This window comes from Aquarana catesbeiana, linkage group LG12 (genome assembly GCF_042186555.1).
Source record: "Aquarana catesbeiana isolate 2022-GZ linkage group LG12, ASM4218655v1, whole genome shotgun sequence".
Taxonomy (NCBI): domain Eukaryota; kingdom Metazoa; phylum Chordata; class Amphibia; order Anura; family Ranidae; genus Aquarana; species Aquarana catesbeiana.
In genome coordinates, this window is record NC_133335.1 from 199,465,870 (window position 1) to 199,482,578 (window position 16,709).

The following is a 16,709-nucleotide window of genomic DNA, read 5'->3' on the forward strand; positions in this document are numbered from 1 at the left end:
CCTGTATTTCCACACTAAAAACTGGAAAAATCCAGACCACAAATGATCATTAAATTCATGATAGCATTTAAATGGAGAAGTTGCTGATTTGTGATAATAACTGAAATTGAGGCTTTTTTGTTGTCTACCTTCCTGCAGATTCTCACATGTTTGGAAAAGAAGGGCATAGATGTTCAGGGTATTTTAAGGATATCTGGCTCACAGGCTCGAATTAAGGTAACATTTTCTTTGTAATAGGAATGGATGCTTTATTTTATTGTCTTATTTATGAAATTAAATAAAATAAATAAACAGAAATAACTGATTGTACATTTTGTTTTGTAGGATTGGGGGAAAAAACGAATGTTAGTAGGCTATTTTTCTCTCCAGGTCGAATGTTTTATCATTCATACAGAATAGAGTGAATTGGGAAAATCTGCTTTATTGCCAATATATGGAACTGACAATCATAGTAAATACGTTTTTATCATCAGCTCCAACTAGTAGCCTTAATTCGGTATTTTCCTGATTCATGCAATTCAGTATGAATGAAAAACATTCAACCTTGAGAGAAAATAGCCTAATACCAATTATATTTGCCCTCATTCACACAGAACAGATGTACATGAACCCTAACAGGACAAAAAGCTTTCCACTTCTTTTTTTTTTTTTTTTTTTTTATAAATACACCAATATGTGTTTTTCTTAGCGGTTTTATACCTTTTAACATGACAATCAGTCAGGAGCTTTAATAATGTTTGTAGCCTCCGAAGAAAGATCTGGTACCATCTAAAATAAAATTTCTTTGTCATGTGTTTGTTAATAGCACCCCATTGTTGGAGTCAGTGGGAGGAATAGTGCCCCATCATTGGTATTTGTGGGAATAGTGCCCCATTGTTGATGTCAGTGGGATGAATAGTGTCTCATTGTTGGCGTCAATGGGAAGAGTACTGCCCCATCATTGTGTTAGTGGGAGGAATAGTATCCCATTGTTGAACTAAAGGGGGAGGTGTTTGGGACTTTAAATAAGCCTCCATCCCTAATTTTATAATAGAAAAAGGGGGGTATTTGGCACTTTTTATGAGGCTATGAAAGATACCGGAAACTTGGTAAAAAACAAACAAAAACATTTATTAGACATATGCACAATCATAGCACATCAAATGTGTACATACAGGAGTAAGAAATTGTTTATTACATCTATATACACACCCAAGTCACATAAAATTCATCTATCTGCATGGATATTAGTCATAACACTTGTACAGTGTATAATGATGTGAGCCAGTATTACTCCATATGATGGAATTGTTAAAATAACAACAGTGTCCCATTGTTGTCATCAGTGGGAGGAACAGTTGCCCCATCATTGGTGTCAGTGGGAGGAACCGTGCCTCATCGTTGGTGTCAGTGGGAGGAATTGTGCCCCATAGTTGGTGTCAGTGGGAGGAATAGTGCCCCATAGTTGGTGTTAGTGGGAGGAATAGTGCCCCATAGTTGGTGTCAGTGGGAGGAATAGTGCCCCATCATTGGTGTCAGTGGGAGGTATAGCACTCTGTTTTTGGTGTTGGTGGAAGGAATAGCGCCCCATCAATGAAAAGAAAATTTCCCCCATCATTGGTGTCAGTGGGAGGAATAGTGCCTCAGTGTTGGTGTCAGTGGGAGGAATAGTGCCCCATCGTTGGTGTCCGTGGGAGGAATAGTGCCCCATTGTTGGTGTCAGTGGGAGGAATAGTGCCCCATCGTTGGTGTCAGTGGGAGGAATAGTGCCCCATTGTTGGTGTCAGTGGGAGGAATAGTGCCCCATCGTTGGTGTCAGTGGGAGGAATAATGCCCCATTGTTGGTGTCAGTGGGAAGAACAGTGCCCCCAGAGCCAGATATTGACAACAAAGGGCCACATGTGGCCCCCCAGGCCGCAGTTTGGTGACCACTGCTGTAGAACAAACAAACAATTGAGAACTATTGATGTGGAAAAATGATTCAGTTTATTATGGCCTTGTTGTAGAAGGTGGAAACTTATTGTAATATTACCGAAACTAAAAAAAAAAATAAAAAATTAAGGAACCAATTAAGGAACCGTGTTTTTTTTTTTTTTTTTTTTTTTTTTTTTTGCCAAGGTGAAAATTATTCAGCACGTCTATGTTGTAGACCATTTTTGCCTTCTTATCCTATAGAAAAAAAATTCTATTCCCTCTAATGACGATTTGTATTTTATGCACTGCTTGTTATCATCGCTGCAGTTTTATATCATTCTGCTGCTCTGGTTTCAGTCCTTACAGCAGCGCCTGGAGAGGAATTTCTATGCCGGCCTCTTTTCTTGGGATGAAGTTAATCCACATGATGTCGCCGGGCTCCTGAAGCTGTTCCTCCGAGAGCTGCCTGCCCCCCTTCTCACTGCAGAGTATCTGCCGGCTTTCGCTGCTGTACAAAGTGAGCAATCTGTTTTACTATAATGCTCTGCGGAATAAACATTGCTATAGGTGTTTGTGGGGATAAATATTCAAATCTTCACAAATTCATGGGAACTTTCCTTGACATAAAGTTTGAAGATGCAAAAGTGAAATTATAATGAAGGCCGTTCAGATTTTGTTTAAGGGAAGTTGTGTTTTTTTTTAAGTTAATACATATTGGGAGTCCTTTTTTTTATACTGTTTTTTTTTTTAATATTTTTTAACCACTTAAGGACCGAGCCTCTTTCTGAGATTTGTTGTTTGCAAGTTAAAAACAGTTTTTTTTTGCTAGAAAATTCTTAGAACCCCCAAACATTATACATTTTTTTTTCCTAACGCCCTAGAGAATAAAATGGCGGTCGTTGCAATACTTTCTGTCACACTGTATTTGCGAATCGGTCTTACAAGCGCACTTTTTTTGGGGAAAAAATACACTTTTTGAATTAAAAAATAAGACAACAGTAAAGTTGGCCCCATTTTTTTTCTTATATTGTGAAAGATAATGTTACACTGAGTAAATAGATACCGAACATGTCACGCTTCAAAATTGCGCCCGCTCGTGGAATGGCAACAAACCCTCAAAAAATCTCCATAGACGACGTTTAAAAAATTCTACAAGTTGCATGTTTTGAGTTAGAGGAGGTCTAGGGCTAGAATTATTGCTCTTGCTCTTCCGATTGTGGCGATACCTCCCATGTGTGGTTTGAACACCGTTTTCATATGCGGGCGCTACTCATGTATGCGTTCGCTTCTGCACGCGAGCTCGTCGGGACAGGGCGTGTTTAAAAAAATATATTTTTTTATTTTCTTATTTATTTTACCTTTTTATTTTTACACAGTTTTTTTTTAAAGAAAAAACGTTGTCACTTTTATTCCTATTACAAGGAATGTAAACATGACAGGACCTCTTAAATATAAGATCTGGGGTCAAAAAGACCTCAGATCTCATATTTACACTAAAATGCAATAAAAAAAAAAAAAAAAAAAAAATGGTCCTTTAAGAGCTGTGGGCGGAAGTGATGTTTTGACGTCACTTCCGCCCTGCATTGTTATGGAGATGGGTGGGGGCCATCTTCCCCTTACTCATCTCTATGCCCAGCTAGGGTGAAGATCGGATCGCCTCTGCCGCTGCCGACAGCTCCAGTAAGCGGTGGAGGGCATCAGAACGCAGCGGGAGGGGGGGGCCCTCTCCCGCCGCCGATGAAAGTGATCTTGCGGCGAATCCGCCGCAGAGACCACTTTTATTTTAAACTGGACCGCTCACTGAAGAAGAGGATACCGGGGGGGGGGGGTGTTATGGCAGCTAGCTGCTGCCATAACAACGATATTCCTCTTCAAACAGCCGACTTATAGCGACGGTGGGCGGTCCGGAAGTGGTTAAGTGACCGTGTTGTGTAAGCAAAATATAAAACACTGCTTATACTGTACTGTCTGTTCCTATGATCACCACTCTGTTCAAGACCTATGGCCTCCAGCAGAATCATCACTTTTGATACACCATAATTGTTAGATCCCTGCGTCCCGCCCCATATGTTGTGGTTCCATCTCCTGGCCTCTGACACCACTGTGTCCTATAGTGATATAGGGGCTGACGGATGGAACCATAGCGCAAAGGAGAGGGACATGCATCTGACACTTGGAAGTGTGTTGGATGTAAACATTTTTCTGGAAGCTGTAGCTCCTACTGAGCAAATATCTGAGACAAGGGTGGTGGGACAGGTGTTTATAATAGACAAACAAGATATTTGGGGGGCACACCCTAAAAGATGCATTCAGCCCGGGTTCACACATGTGTGTTGCGAATTGAAGCTCCGGTTTCACTGCAAAGATAAAAATCAGTTGTTCAGAGGTTCCTCTGCGTTTTAGCTGCGGATCAGTGAGCAGGGAGGGGGAGGTGTAGTGAGAAGGAGAGAATTCATGTTCAGAACGGGATGCATCTGCGAATCAGATGCGTTCCCATAGAAGATAATGGGCTTGTTATTCGCACCGCAATGCCCAGAAAACGCACACGTTTTTTGTGCAATGCGCAGTACGTATGCAACGCACATATGTGAACCAGATGCATTCAAATGAATGTATTTTAAAATGTCCTGCAAATTGGATGTGGTGTAAGCTGCATCTAATTCGCATAGGTGTGAACGGGGGCTAAAGCTGGTGCAGCCATAAGACAATAAAACACAACAAAATATTACAGCGCACACATGCAAAAAAGACATTTTACCTCCTGCAAGGCTATTTTAGATCACCTAAACATTTAAAAAAAATATGGGGATTTGGTCACACCATATATAATAGGTCTCCTTTTGCAGGTTTTCTTTTTAATTTTCACATTGACAACAGGGTCACTTTAAAGTAATTTTTAATGTGGCTTTCACGTTTTTTACAGGCTTCCTGTATTAAAAATGACAATAAATATATGTTCTTGTAGATTGCCACTAGAGGCAGGATCGTTTACTGCCGCTTTAGGCAGGATGACTGTAGTAACTCAACGCCGTGAAGGAAAAAAAAATGTGAAACTTACCTTAAAACTAAGTCCTCCAGCGGCGCGCTATCAGGGCTTTCATCTTCAACCGGTCTTCGTTCCAGGTTGGCGGGCTCGGTCCTTTGATTGGACGAGCCGAGATAACGTTACTCCTGTGCATGCTCGTGGGAGCCACTGTTCATGGCACAGGGCATGCCTTTCCTTCAGTGCGCATTCCTTTGGTGACGTCACCGGCCCATTCACAAGTAAATATCGCCTAAACGTGCACCGTATATACATTTAGGCTACTTTCACACTAAGGCGCTTTACAGGCGCTACAGAGCTAAAAAATAGCGCATGCATAGCGCCTGTAAAGAGCCTCTCCTGTCTCTGCGCTTGCAGGACGGTAAAAAAAGGCCTGCAAGCAGCATCTTTGCAGCGCTGTAGGAGCGGTGTATACACCGCTCCTAAAGTGCCCCTGCCCATTGAAAACAATGGGGCAGCGGCGGCAAAGCGCAGCTGCAGCCGTTTTAACCCTTTTTCAGCCACTAGCTGGGGCAATTAGACTTTTCCATTGGGTTTGATTTGGGCAATTTTGATCTCCTGTTTTTGTTGTTGACTGAAACCACTTTTTATGGCTTTAATTGCAATTGCTACAAATTGGAAGTTCAACCACAATATTAATTTGCCACATGTATGGTCAGCTATAGACAGGAAACGGGTTCTGCATGAGAAAGTTTTAACTGCCATGTTTTTTGGTTTTTTTTTGTTGTTTTTTTTTGTTTTTTTTAAGATTGGTGAACCTACATACAAAGTTTTATATCGAGCATATCGGTTTTATTTACATGTATATCTGAAAATATACATTTTCTTTAACTGAGAGATTTTACCAGATAGTGAAGTAGTTGCAAATGTCAAAATAAGAGATGCATTTTGAGGGGTATACTAGACAACCAGACTTGTACATTTTTAAGTATTCCCTACTTCTACTGAGCTAGTACTTGGTAGAAGACATACTTAAAGGGGTTGTAAAGGTAAACATTTTTTCACCTTAATGCATTATATGCATTAAGGTGAAAAAACTTTTGACAGTACCGCCGCCCCCAGCCCCCCCGTTTTACTTACCTGACGCCTCGAATCTCCGCTGCTCGTTCTCGTCATCTCCATTGCAGCTCAGCCTGGTCGCTGATTGGCTGCAGTGGATGGATTGAAAGCAGCGCAGCCATTGGCTCGCGCTGCTGTCAATCACATCCGATGACGCGGCGCGCCGGGGGGCGGGGCCGAGTGATACAGCGAGCGGCTATAGCCGCCGGCTGTATCACGGGAGCGCGCCTGCAAGCATTAACCACCTTAATGCGAGCTCCCTCGCATGGTGGTGAGTGCTTGCGGGCGCGCTCCCGTGATACAGGGAGGAGCTGAAACAGCCGCCGAAGGACCCCAGAAGACCAGGTTCGGGGCCACTCTGTGCAGAACGAGCTGCACAGTGAAGGTAAGTATAACATGTTTGTTATTTTTTTTTTTTTTTTTTAAATTTTACCTTTACAACCCCTTTAAACCAGAGCAACACATTTACAAGTCTGTATGAATAATTTCTTGACATTTCAAATCTACAGAAACTAATGATTATTTAAATGAAATATACCGTATTTATCAGTGTATAACACACACCCCTTCACCCTGATAATCGGGTGAAAATAGTGTGTGTGTGTGTGTTATATGCTGATACTTCAATTTGGGCTGTCTCTGAGGGAACAGGGAGGAGGCGGGACGAGCGCCGTCAGATTACATACAGCGAGAATCTCCTTTTTACTCGGCGGCCTCTATTACGAAGTCCCATCTCCTGGGCCGGCATTGGACCAGTGTTCTGTCTATCATAGAAGGCGGTCCAGGAGGCAGAACTTTGTAGTAAAGAGGCTGCCGAGTAAACAGGAGATTCTCGCTGTATGTAATCTGACGGCGCTTGTCCCACCCCCCTCCCTGTCCCCTCCGAGGCAGCAGTAATCTGAGGTGAGGCTGCAGATGGGCATTAATCAGGCTGCATTGATGGCACCTGTGAGGCTGCAGATGGGCATTGATCAGGCTGCATTGATGGCAATGGTGAGGCTGCAGATGGGCATTGATGGGCAATTTTGAGGCTGCAGATGGGCATTGATCAGGCTGCATTGATGACAATTGTGAGGCTGCAGATAGGCATTGATGGCAATGGAGAGGCTGCAGATGGGCATTGATCAAGCTGCATTGATGGGCAATATTGAGGCTGCAGATGGGCACTAACGAGGCTGCATAGGGGCACTGATAAGGCTGCATTGATGGCCACAGACCCTTACTTTGGTTCAAAGTTCTTTATTTAAAATGTAAGTTTTTTTTTCCTGAAACTTCCCTCTTAAAATGAAGTTGTGTGTTAAACGCCGATAAATACGATATTTTGAACTTCAATTCATTGACTGTACCCATCACATCGGCCTAAAGTATGAATGTTCTGCTTGTTTTTCTTTTTATATAGAGATTTCAAACTTCAAACAAAGGATCCAAGCTCTCAACCTGCTTATACTGATCCTTCCAGAGGCAAACCGCTGTACCTTAAAGGTAAGTGTTTCATGGTCTAGGCCCCTTACTTCTATTTCTGTCAGGATTTTGGAGCAGCCTTAGCGCAGGGTGAAGGTAAATAGAGTTACCGTATTTCACTGTTGAGCTGACTTTCCTTGTTTCATTGTCCTTCGCCTTTTTTTAATTCATAGATTAATCCGAATCCGGGAAGGGTTTTCTTCCCATGTAATTAATATACTAAATTTTGTACCTTTTTCTTCTTGCTTTCCTCCCTCTCCCTTCTACTTTTCCCACCCTCCCCTCTCTCCTTTTACTTTCCTTTCTTACCCTTTCCTATTCTTTCCTTCTTTCCCATCCTCTGTCCTTTCTACTCTTCAATCCAGTCCTTCCTTCCCTCCCTTCCATCCTTCGTATCTATCCAACCTTCCTTCCCACATTTACTTTTTTATATAAATAAGCCAACAAGTGTGCCAAAAGATCATCTCAAGAGCAATATAGCAAAAGTATCCATGGGACTCAAAACAAAAGCTCCTGGATAAAATCTCTGACGGGAGAAGCTATCCATAGGCGAAGAGGCCCTTTCCTTACCCACCATTTCCCTTCCCCACCCTTTCCTACCCTTCTGTACTTTTCATGCTTCTTCTCTTCATTACTTGCAACCTTTTTTCTATCATTCCTTCCTTTCTTTTTTACTAGTACTCTTTTCCACCCTTCCTCTCTTTCTATCCTTCTTTTCTTACCTTCTGCTCTTCCCTTGATTCTTTTCCAAGCTTCCTTTCTACTTTTCCTTCCATCTATCCTTGTTGACTTTTCGTCATTACTACTCTGACTTTCTGTCCTACCTTTCTTTCCTGTTTGCCTTCTCTCTTGAATGACAGTTACCCATAATTTTTATAATCGTTGTCCTGCCCAATCCTGAAAATGCTGAATAATTACCTCCACCTACCCTTCCAGCATGACTTGCATTCCTACTCTAAAGATGTTAACCAAAGACTACTAAATGTGACGTTTACCAAAGTTTAATATTATAGGTGGCGGACGATAAAGAATCTTTGATAGTAACATAATAGTTTCCTCTAGTTCCTGCCAGTGTCATGCAGTTAGTGCCATTCAGTTAGTGCCAGTGTCATGCAGTTTTCTTTATTCTCCATGGCTCTATGTTTCTGCTGTCTGTTTTAATCAGAATTATTTACTGATCTGTTTTAGTGATTTTCCATTAAGCATTACATTTTTCATTTTGACTGGGCTTTCTCTAGATAGTATGTTTTAAAATGGCAGACCTTTTCCCAAGATTATACAATATGCTCTAGTTTAATTATAAAGTTTGTCTTTAGTTCCATTCTGCATATCAATACTTTTATTTATAGCCAAATTGCCTTTATTTTTCACTTGTGTTTGTGTCTCACTGCAACAATGACTTTGTATTGATTTTTGAATGCAGGCCTTGTTGGAGTTCCTCAGCAAAGTGGCATCTCTAGAGAAGAGCAATCTTATGTCATTGTGGAACATTGCCACCATAATGGCGCCTAATCTCTTCTTGTATCAAGGGAACAACTGCAAAGGCCCAGAAGGTGGTGAAAAGAAATTGGCAGAGGGAGTGGCTGGTTTGGTCATGGCCATGGTGCATTATCAAGATCTTCTATGGACGGTGAGTACTCTGAGCAAGGCTGGAGTTTGCTGCCATGAATCATTGCTTTTAGATTATCATCATTTGCAAATAATTAAAGAATGTTTACTTTCATACTAGCATTTACATCAGTTTTTAAAAATATTAGAAGTTTTAAAGAGAAACTCCAGCTTTGAACCATTAAAATAAAAAATCTAATTGCCACTGAGGAACAGGTCTATGCATGCAATTCAAAGATTTGCATACAGAAAGCTGATTAGAGTTATTCCAGAGACACTACTACATCTATAGTTTTCAATGACAGCATGCTAATTGGATTAGAACTAAACTTTCATGATATACTAATATTTTACAGAAAACATGTACAGCCATGGCCAAAAGTTTTGAGAATGTGAAAATTAATATGTGTCAAAGTCTGCTGCCTCAGTTTTAATGATGGCAATTTGCATACACTCCAGAATGTTATGAAAAGCGATCAGGTGAATTGCGATTAGTTGCAAAGTATCTCTTTGCCATGAAAATGAACTTGATGCCATAAAAAAACATTTCTACTGCATATGTGAAGAAGGCTTCAGGGTGCCCAAGAAAGTCCAGCAAGCACCAGGACTGTCTCCTACAGTTGATTCAGCTGTGGGATCAGGGCACCAACAGTGCAGAGCTTGCTCAGGAATGGCAGCAGGCAGGTGTGCGTGCATCAGGCACACATAGTGAGGCGAAGAATTTTGGAGGTTGGCCTGGTGTCAAGAAGGGCAGCAAAGAAGCCACTTCTCTCCAGGAAAAGCCTCAGGGACAGACTGATATTCTGCAAAAGGTACAGGGATTGGACTACTGAGGACTGGGGTAAAGTAATGTTCTCTGATGAATCCCCTTTCCGATTGTTTGGGGCATCTGGAAAAAAACTCCTCCAGAGAAGAAAAGGTGAGCACTACCATCAGTCCGTTGTCATGCCAATAGTAATGTATCCTGAGACCATTCATTTGTGGGGTTGCTTCTCAGCCAAGGGAGTACACAACCATGAATAAAGAATGGTACAAAAACATCCCCTGAGAGCAACTTCTCCCAACCATCCAAGAACAGTTTGGTGACAAACAATGCCTTTTCCAGCATGATGGAGCACCTTGCCATAAGGAAAAAGTGATAAGTGGCTTGGGAAAAAAACTTAGAAATTTCGAGTCCATGGCCAGAAAACTCCCCAGACCTTAATCCCATTGAGAACTTGTGGTCAATCCTCAAGAGGTGGGTGAACAAAAAAAAACAAAAAAAACCCCACAAATTCTGACAAACTCAGTTGATTGACAGGATGCCAGGGCGAATTGCAAAGGTCTTGAAAAAGAAGGGTCAACACTGAAAATATTGACTCTTTTGCAAAAACTTAATGTAATTGTCAATTAAAGCTATTGACACTTATGAAATGCTTGTAATTATACTTCAGTATACCATAGTAACATCTGACAAAAAAATCTAAAAAAACTGAAGCAGCAGACTTTGTGAAAATTTATATTTGTGTCATTCTTAAAACTTTTGGCAATGGCTGTAGAACATATATTAGTTTGTAATTGTTCTCTGTATGCTTATTTATTTGGCTGTTATATTGTCAATCTCATGGTATTTCCCAGGTCCCAACCTTTCTGCTGTCCCAGGTCCGCAAATTGAATGAGAATAGCAGTAAAAGATTCAATGACCGTGGACTGCTCAACTTCCTACGAAAAATCCACACCGACAAGGAAAAGCCAGAGAAAATTCAGACCGAGGTATGTCCAGCACACAGGAAATGGGAAAGGAAGTTTAGTGGATGATATAAAGCTTTGTTTAAAGTAAACCGTCTCTAAGCGAAATATGCAGAGCTGCCATCCATCTGAAAGTGCTAGTGCCTTGAATAATTATGCTGACCCTCTGGCTTTGGTACTTTGAGCCACTGACCAGGATAAATAAGTATGTAGATCTTCAAAGTCAGAAGTCCTGATCTGCATACTTGTTCTGGGTTAATGACTCCAAAGTAGTGAAGCCCTCAGAGTACCATCATGACAGCCATGCAACTATCATTCACAGAACGAGAAGTCAGCCATGCCAGCCTCCAGGTTTCCTTTGAGCTAAAAGGCTACTATAGTTCGTCTAATTGACTTGAAGTTACCGACAAATGTAATAGTGATATCTTAATGAGCAGCATGCCCTATACATTCACCCTATTGGCAAGGGAAACTCCAGGACTTATAAAATGAGAGGCGCTCTGCTGAAGGAACGTGTTATATTTATGTATGTTTGTGCACTTTTTATTTCTGGTTCAACATAATTAAAAAATAATGCTAATATCTTTTGGCTGGGTTAAGTCTCTCTTTTTTGTAAATCATTATTCTATATTTATATACTTGTGACAGATGTGTATATACTAGAAAAGGTGTTTCTCAAACTTTGGTTCCCCTAGCAACTACATCTGTGAGCTATCAGTACTGCCCCTTCAGTCCTCTCTTATGTTCAGCGATGCCCCTGTTCTGAACTTCTTTGTATTCAGTAGATGCCCTCCAGAAATGCTAGATTCTAAAGTGTATTTAAAGCACTTTAAAGCGGGGGTCCACCTATCTATCATTTTTTTTTTTTTTTTTTTTTGAGTTCATTCACAAACTTTTCTTCTCAGCATTACATACTCACATATTGTGTGTAATATGTCCGCCTGTGTCGGATTTCGTCGGAAAGAATAACTTATATTATTCACTGCAGGCGGTTTCCATCTTCATTGTGGGCATTTGAAGCCCACAAGCATTTATTTCCTGGATGTGGTGAATGCTGTGCTCCCAGCATTCACCGCTCGTTCCCGCACATGCTCAGTGGCATCCTGGGAAGCCTGAGACTAGCTCCCAGGAGACTGTGCGAAGTCTGGGAGAGGCTAGAAACACGCCTACTCCCACGGGAGGAGAACCAGGAAGTGCAAAGAAGAATAGAAAAATAAAAGGTAATTACTGCGATTTAAATTTTTTTAAACGGCATATCAGTATCTAGGCAAGGAAGAGAATACATACAGATATTGTTCAAAATTTGGGTGGAACCCCGCTTTAAGCTCCAAAATTCTGAGTTGTAGCCAGAACAGGAATAGAGTTCTACAGACCACTGAGGGATTTCCCCTACTTTGGAGGTATCTCCTCCCGCTTCCTGTAGGTCTACTGAACAAGACGTAGATCGAAATCTCCCCAAGTGATCATAGTTGGCAGAAAAAAAATGACAGGTTTTAATCACTTCAAAATCCTAATCCAAAAAAAAAAGATAGGTTTTGGGTTTAGATATACTTTATTGAAGACATTAAAGTCAATAAAGATTGACATTTCAAGCCCTTGGATGGCTCGCTCCTTCCAGTGCCTAGCAGCCATCAGTACATGTTCTGCTTATTCTAGTGATAGCTACCAAGAACTAGAGAAAGCCTAGTGGTTTGAACCGGTGGTCTCCAAACTGCAGCCTGGGAGGCGGATGTGGCCCTTGCTTGTTTTGACTGGCCCTTTGCACACTACTCCTCTAACTGACAGCAAAGATGGGACACTGTTCCTCCTACTGGCACCATTGATGAGGCACTATTCCTCCAACTAAAACCAATGATGGGGCATTGTTTGCTGCCACCGACAGTGGGGACATTTTCTACTCCTGCTGGCCACAGTCTGGCCCCCTTAAAGCTTGAAGGACTTTAAACTTTCGCTTTGCTTAGAAAGTTGGAGACCCCTGATTAAAACCATGAAAGTTCACTGCTCTCTAATACGAGTTCCTTTGGTCCTGCTTTTGGGTTAGGGGCTGCTATTGTACCATCCAGAGTCAAAACTATTGCTATATGACGCACTTCATGAATACAGTGTATTCCCAGCCAACATACCCCTTTTTCATTACATCTTTTCATTCCTTCTCCAGCCCTGTAAGCAAGTGAAGATCCAAGCTTCAGTATTTATTAAAGACACCCTGGCTATTCGACTGGATGAAGGCACACGTGCAGCAGATGTCTTGAAGAAGTTCCAAGAACACTTAGCCCAGCGTAGCTGCCAGATGATCAGAACTGTGAGCTTGATCAAATGGTATATATCACAGTTCATATACATAAATATAGCACAAAGAGAACAGTTGAAAGTAGCAGTGACAGGGTTTGGAACAGCCTAAAGCAGGACCAGGGGTGCTTGAGTTGTAGTTTTTTTCTAATATGTTTTAAAAATGTAACAAAGTTGACTGTTGTAAACACCCCTGGCACTGGTAGGGTTTGTGCCACTGTTCTTTTGTTTGGCAGTTTGGTTGGCTTGTGGAAAAGAATATAAATTAAAGACATGGAAAAATTAGGAATGAATTTACTGAATACTATCCAGGAGTAATGGCTTATGCTGTGCCGGGCAGTACTTCTGTTCTTCTCTGAGCTTGTGGGGCCACGTGGCACTGCTCACAGGCTGTAATGGAAGTCTTCTAAGTTGTAAGCTTTTCCCATTTGGACCTAATGAGAAGAAACTGTACATGCACAGCACCATGTGGTTCTGCTAACTTCGTGACGAACATAAGCACCTTCTACCCTGCCTTAAAGGCAAACTTCCTCTTGTTTGCCTCCTCTTTCACCCTCTCAATGCCACATTTGGCACTTTTTTTTGGGGGGGGGGGGGTACTTGGTTTTGACAGGTACCCGTTCCCACTTCCTGTCACATGTGCTGCGGTGATCTAAGCTGGAAGTTCAGTCCCCCCCGTCCCCTGCAGCCTTCTGGGACACATCCAAGGTTCCAGAAGACTGCAGGACCAATAACAAAACGCAGCACGGCTTGCGCATGCAGAGTAGGAAACAGTCCGTGAAGCTGCAAGGCTTCACTGCCAGTTTCCATTAAGATGCTGGCACCTACACTCGAAGCCAATTGAAGAATCGGCTCGGGTGAGGATATTGCTGGATCCCTGAAAAGGTAAAGGTCAGCAGCTACAGTATTTGTAGCTGCTGCAGTTACTGTACTATATGAGATGCTGTTTTGACGCCTGTAAAGGAGTACTGGGGGAATGCAATAGTTGCAGACAAACTAAAGGCAAAATGTTTTTTTTTTAATTTTGCATTTGAGTAAAGGAGGGTTCTATCTCCTGTCAGTTTTTTTTTTTCTGTGTCCCTTTGGGGAGATAAGTGTCTCCTAGCCAAACAGGAAATTGGAAGAAATCCCTCCAATATGAGAGAATCCATGGTTGTCATCAGGGTGACCAGAACTAGTGTCCCCATTGGCAGATTTTTTTAACCACTTTGTTCTGGTGACAACCTAAAATCTGAGATTTTCTTTCACTTTCACTGTCTTTAACAATGGTAAACTGGGCAAATAGAGAAGGTGGACCTCCCTAATGGGGGCACAGATAGCATTAAAAACCTAACAGGTGTTCGAATTCTTCTCCACTATTTAAAACTAAAAGTTTGCCATGTAGTTAAACACTAAGAGCCGGTTCACAGTGGGACGACTTATCAGGCGACCTAGCCGCCTGACAAGTCGCGTCCTGTTCTGTACAATGGAACCGTTCTAATAGGAGCGATGCAAGTCGCTCCGACTTAGAAAAAGGTTCCTGTACTACTTTGGGGGCGACTTGAGGCGACTTGCATTGACTTCTATATAGAAGTCGTGTGCAGGTCGCCTGAGGCAGTCGCGCTGCAAGTCGTGCTGCCTCAGTGTGAACCGGCTCTTAGGCTACTTTCACACTGGGGCGGTGGGTGTGTTGGCGGTAAAGCACCGCTAATTTTAGTGCCGCTTTACCGTCAATTTCGCTGCGCTATTCGGCCGCTAGTGGGGCGCTTTTACCCCCTCACTAGCGGCCAAGAAAGGGTTAAAACCACCGCAAAGCACTGCTGCAGCAGCACTATACCGGCGGTATAGCCGCACTGCCCCATTGATTTCAATGGGCAGGAGCAGTGTTTACACCGCTCCAAAGATACTGCTAGCAGGACTTTTTTTTAGCACCCTGCCAGCGCACCGCTCCAGTGTGAAAGCCCTCAGGGCTTTCACATTGGAGAGACAACAGCGGCTCTTTCAGGGAACTTCGCAGGCGCTATTTTATTAACGCTGTAGCGCCTGCAAAGCGCCCCAGTGTGAAAGAGGTCTAAGGAGTGGATTTACTAAAGGCAAATAGACTGTGTACTTTGCAAGTGCAGTTGCACCAGAGCTCAGTAAATGAGGGGGGAGCTCTCTTGGCTTCCGTCGTCCAATCATGTGCAAGCAAAAATGCTGTTCTTTTATTTTCCTTGTATGTGATTGGGTATTCTTTGCAAAGTGAAGCTTTACCTCATTTACTTAGCTCTGGAGCAACTGCACTTGCCCTTAGTAAATCCACAAACTATGTAAACGTATTGTTATTCTTCCATTTTAAAATGAAAGATTATCATTGACCTATCCTATATTTTATTATCCTGTCTTGTTATACTTATCTAGTTATTATTGCTTTGCTGAACCAGTCTCGTGTTTTCTCTTCCAGTAATGGTGCCTTTGATTTTCCTAATGTGGAGCTTTATGAAGTAGGAGGGAACATCTGTAAGTACGCTTTCTTCACCTTACAGGATGACTATTGATTAGAAATGTGAAAAGTCAAAAAAAAAAAAAAAAAGAAAAATGAAATGTGAAAAGTCTTTACATGCGTCTTTCTGATGTCTACCTACAGGTGAACACTGCTTGGATCCTGATACCTACATGCTGGACTTGTACAATGCTAACCCTAATGGAGAATGGGTGATCAAACCCAGCCCTCCTTCTACGCCTATTTTATAGGAAAGGACTGCTGATCACTTCATCTACCGTGATGTATATACAGAATACTGGATACTTTCCAGCTCCACATGTCCAGAAACCAGCCCGGAGTGCAATATAAAGGGATTCAACAAACCTATTTGATCACTGACTGGACATTTTTTGCCTTATGGGCGACGTAAGTGGCAATAGAGTATCAGGTCTTGGGTCACTATCAGAGTTATCAGAGACACGTGCCGCCTTGTGTTACTGACTATAGTGCCAATTTCAGGAACCTAGTATTTATTTCCAAGTGTAAAATGTGAATATGCTTACAGAAAAACAATAGGAAGAAGTTGCACCACCAGAGGGCACCATGTCCCTTTCTGTTACATCCTCACTGGATTTTAAACTCTCCCTCCTAATGGACTGTACAGACGTATGTGCTGATTGTATGTGTTGACGCAGAGCTAGCCTCTTTGTTGTAAGTAATTTTTTAGATCTATTTTTGTTACCGTACCTTCATATTTAAATACGTTAATTAAAAAAACGTGAATTTGCTGAAAATGTTTCAGTATGGTAAAAGAGTGTCTTGTGTCCATCATACTATTGAAAAAGAGAAAAAAAGATTATTTCATGTTTCCTTTCTTGTTCGAGGGAACCGGTCATGAGTATAGAGCAGCGTTTCTCAACCTCTTCAACACAGAGGAACCCGAAGTTACTATAGCTACAACTCATGGTACATTATTATGATGGTCAGTAGGAAGAATGCTCCTTGCATTTGTCGTCATTGCGAAGAATTAGCTCCTCACAGATAGATAAAAAGGTCAGTGGGAACTTAACTGAGAGGAAATAATTGGTCATTGCTCAAGGAACCCCTAGCAACCTGTTGAGAAACCCTGGTATAGAGGCTCCCATTTCTGAGCTCTTGATAAAGCTTGCCGCTTGGCTATCTTGT

At 41.9% G+C, this 16,709-nt stretch overlaps 1 protein-coding gene across 6 annotated transcripts in view; it reads left to right on the forward strand.

Annotated features, from left to right (window-relative positions):
- ARHGAP40 (Rho GTPase activating protein 40) overlaps positions 1 to 16,318 on the forward strand; it is a 123,583-nt gene extending 107,265 nt beyond the window's left edge. For all 6 annotated transcript variants that reach the window (XM_073606432.1, XM_073606433.1, XM_073606430.1 and 3 more), the window contains exons 8-15: positions 139 to 216; positions 2,251 to 2,410; positions 7,395 to 7,477; positions 8,880 to 9,086; positions 10,682 to 10,816; positions 12,951 to 13,111; positions 15,504 to 15,559; positions 15,687 to 16,318. In XM_073606432.1, coding sequence (XP_073462533.1) covers positions 139 to 216; positions 2,251 to 2,410; positions 7,395 to 7,477; positions 8,880 to 9,086; positions 10,682 to 10,816; positions 12,951 to 13,111; positions 15,504 to 15,559; positions 15,687 to 15,793 — 987 coding nt within the window. In that variant the 3' untranslated portion in view covers positions 15,794 to 16,318. The remainder of the gene's footprint in view (positions 1 to 138; positions 217 to 2,250; positions 2,411 to 7,394; positions 7,478 to 8,879; positions 9,087 to 10,681; positions 10,817 to 12,950; positions 13,112 to 15,503; positions 15,560 to 15,686) is intronic.
- Positions 16,319 to 16,709: the final 391 nt, after the last annotated feature.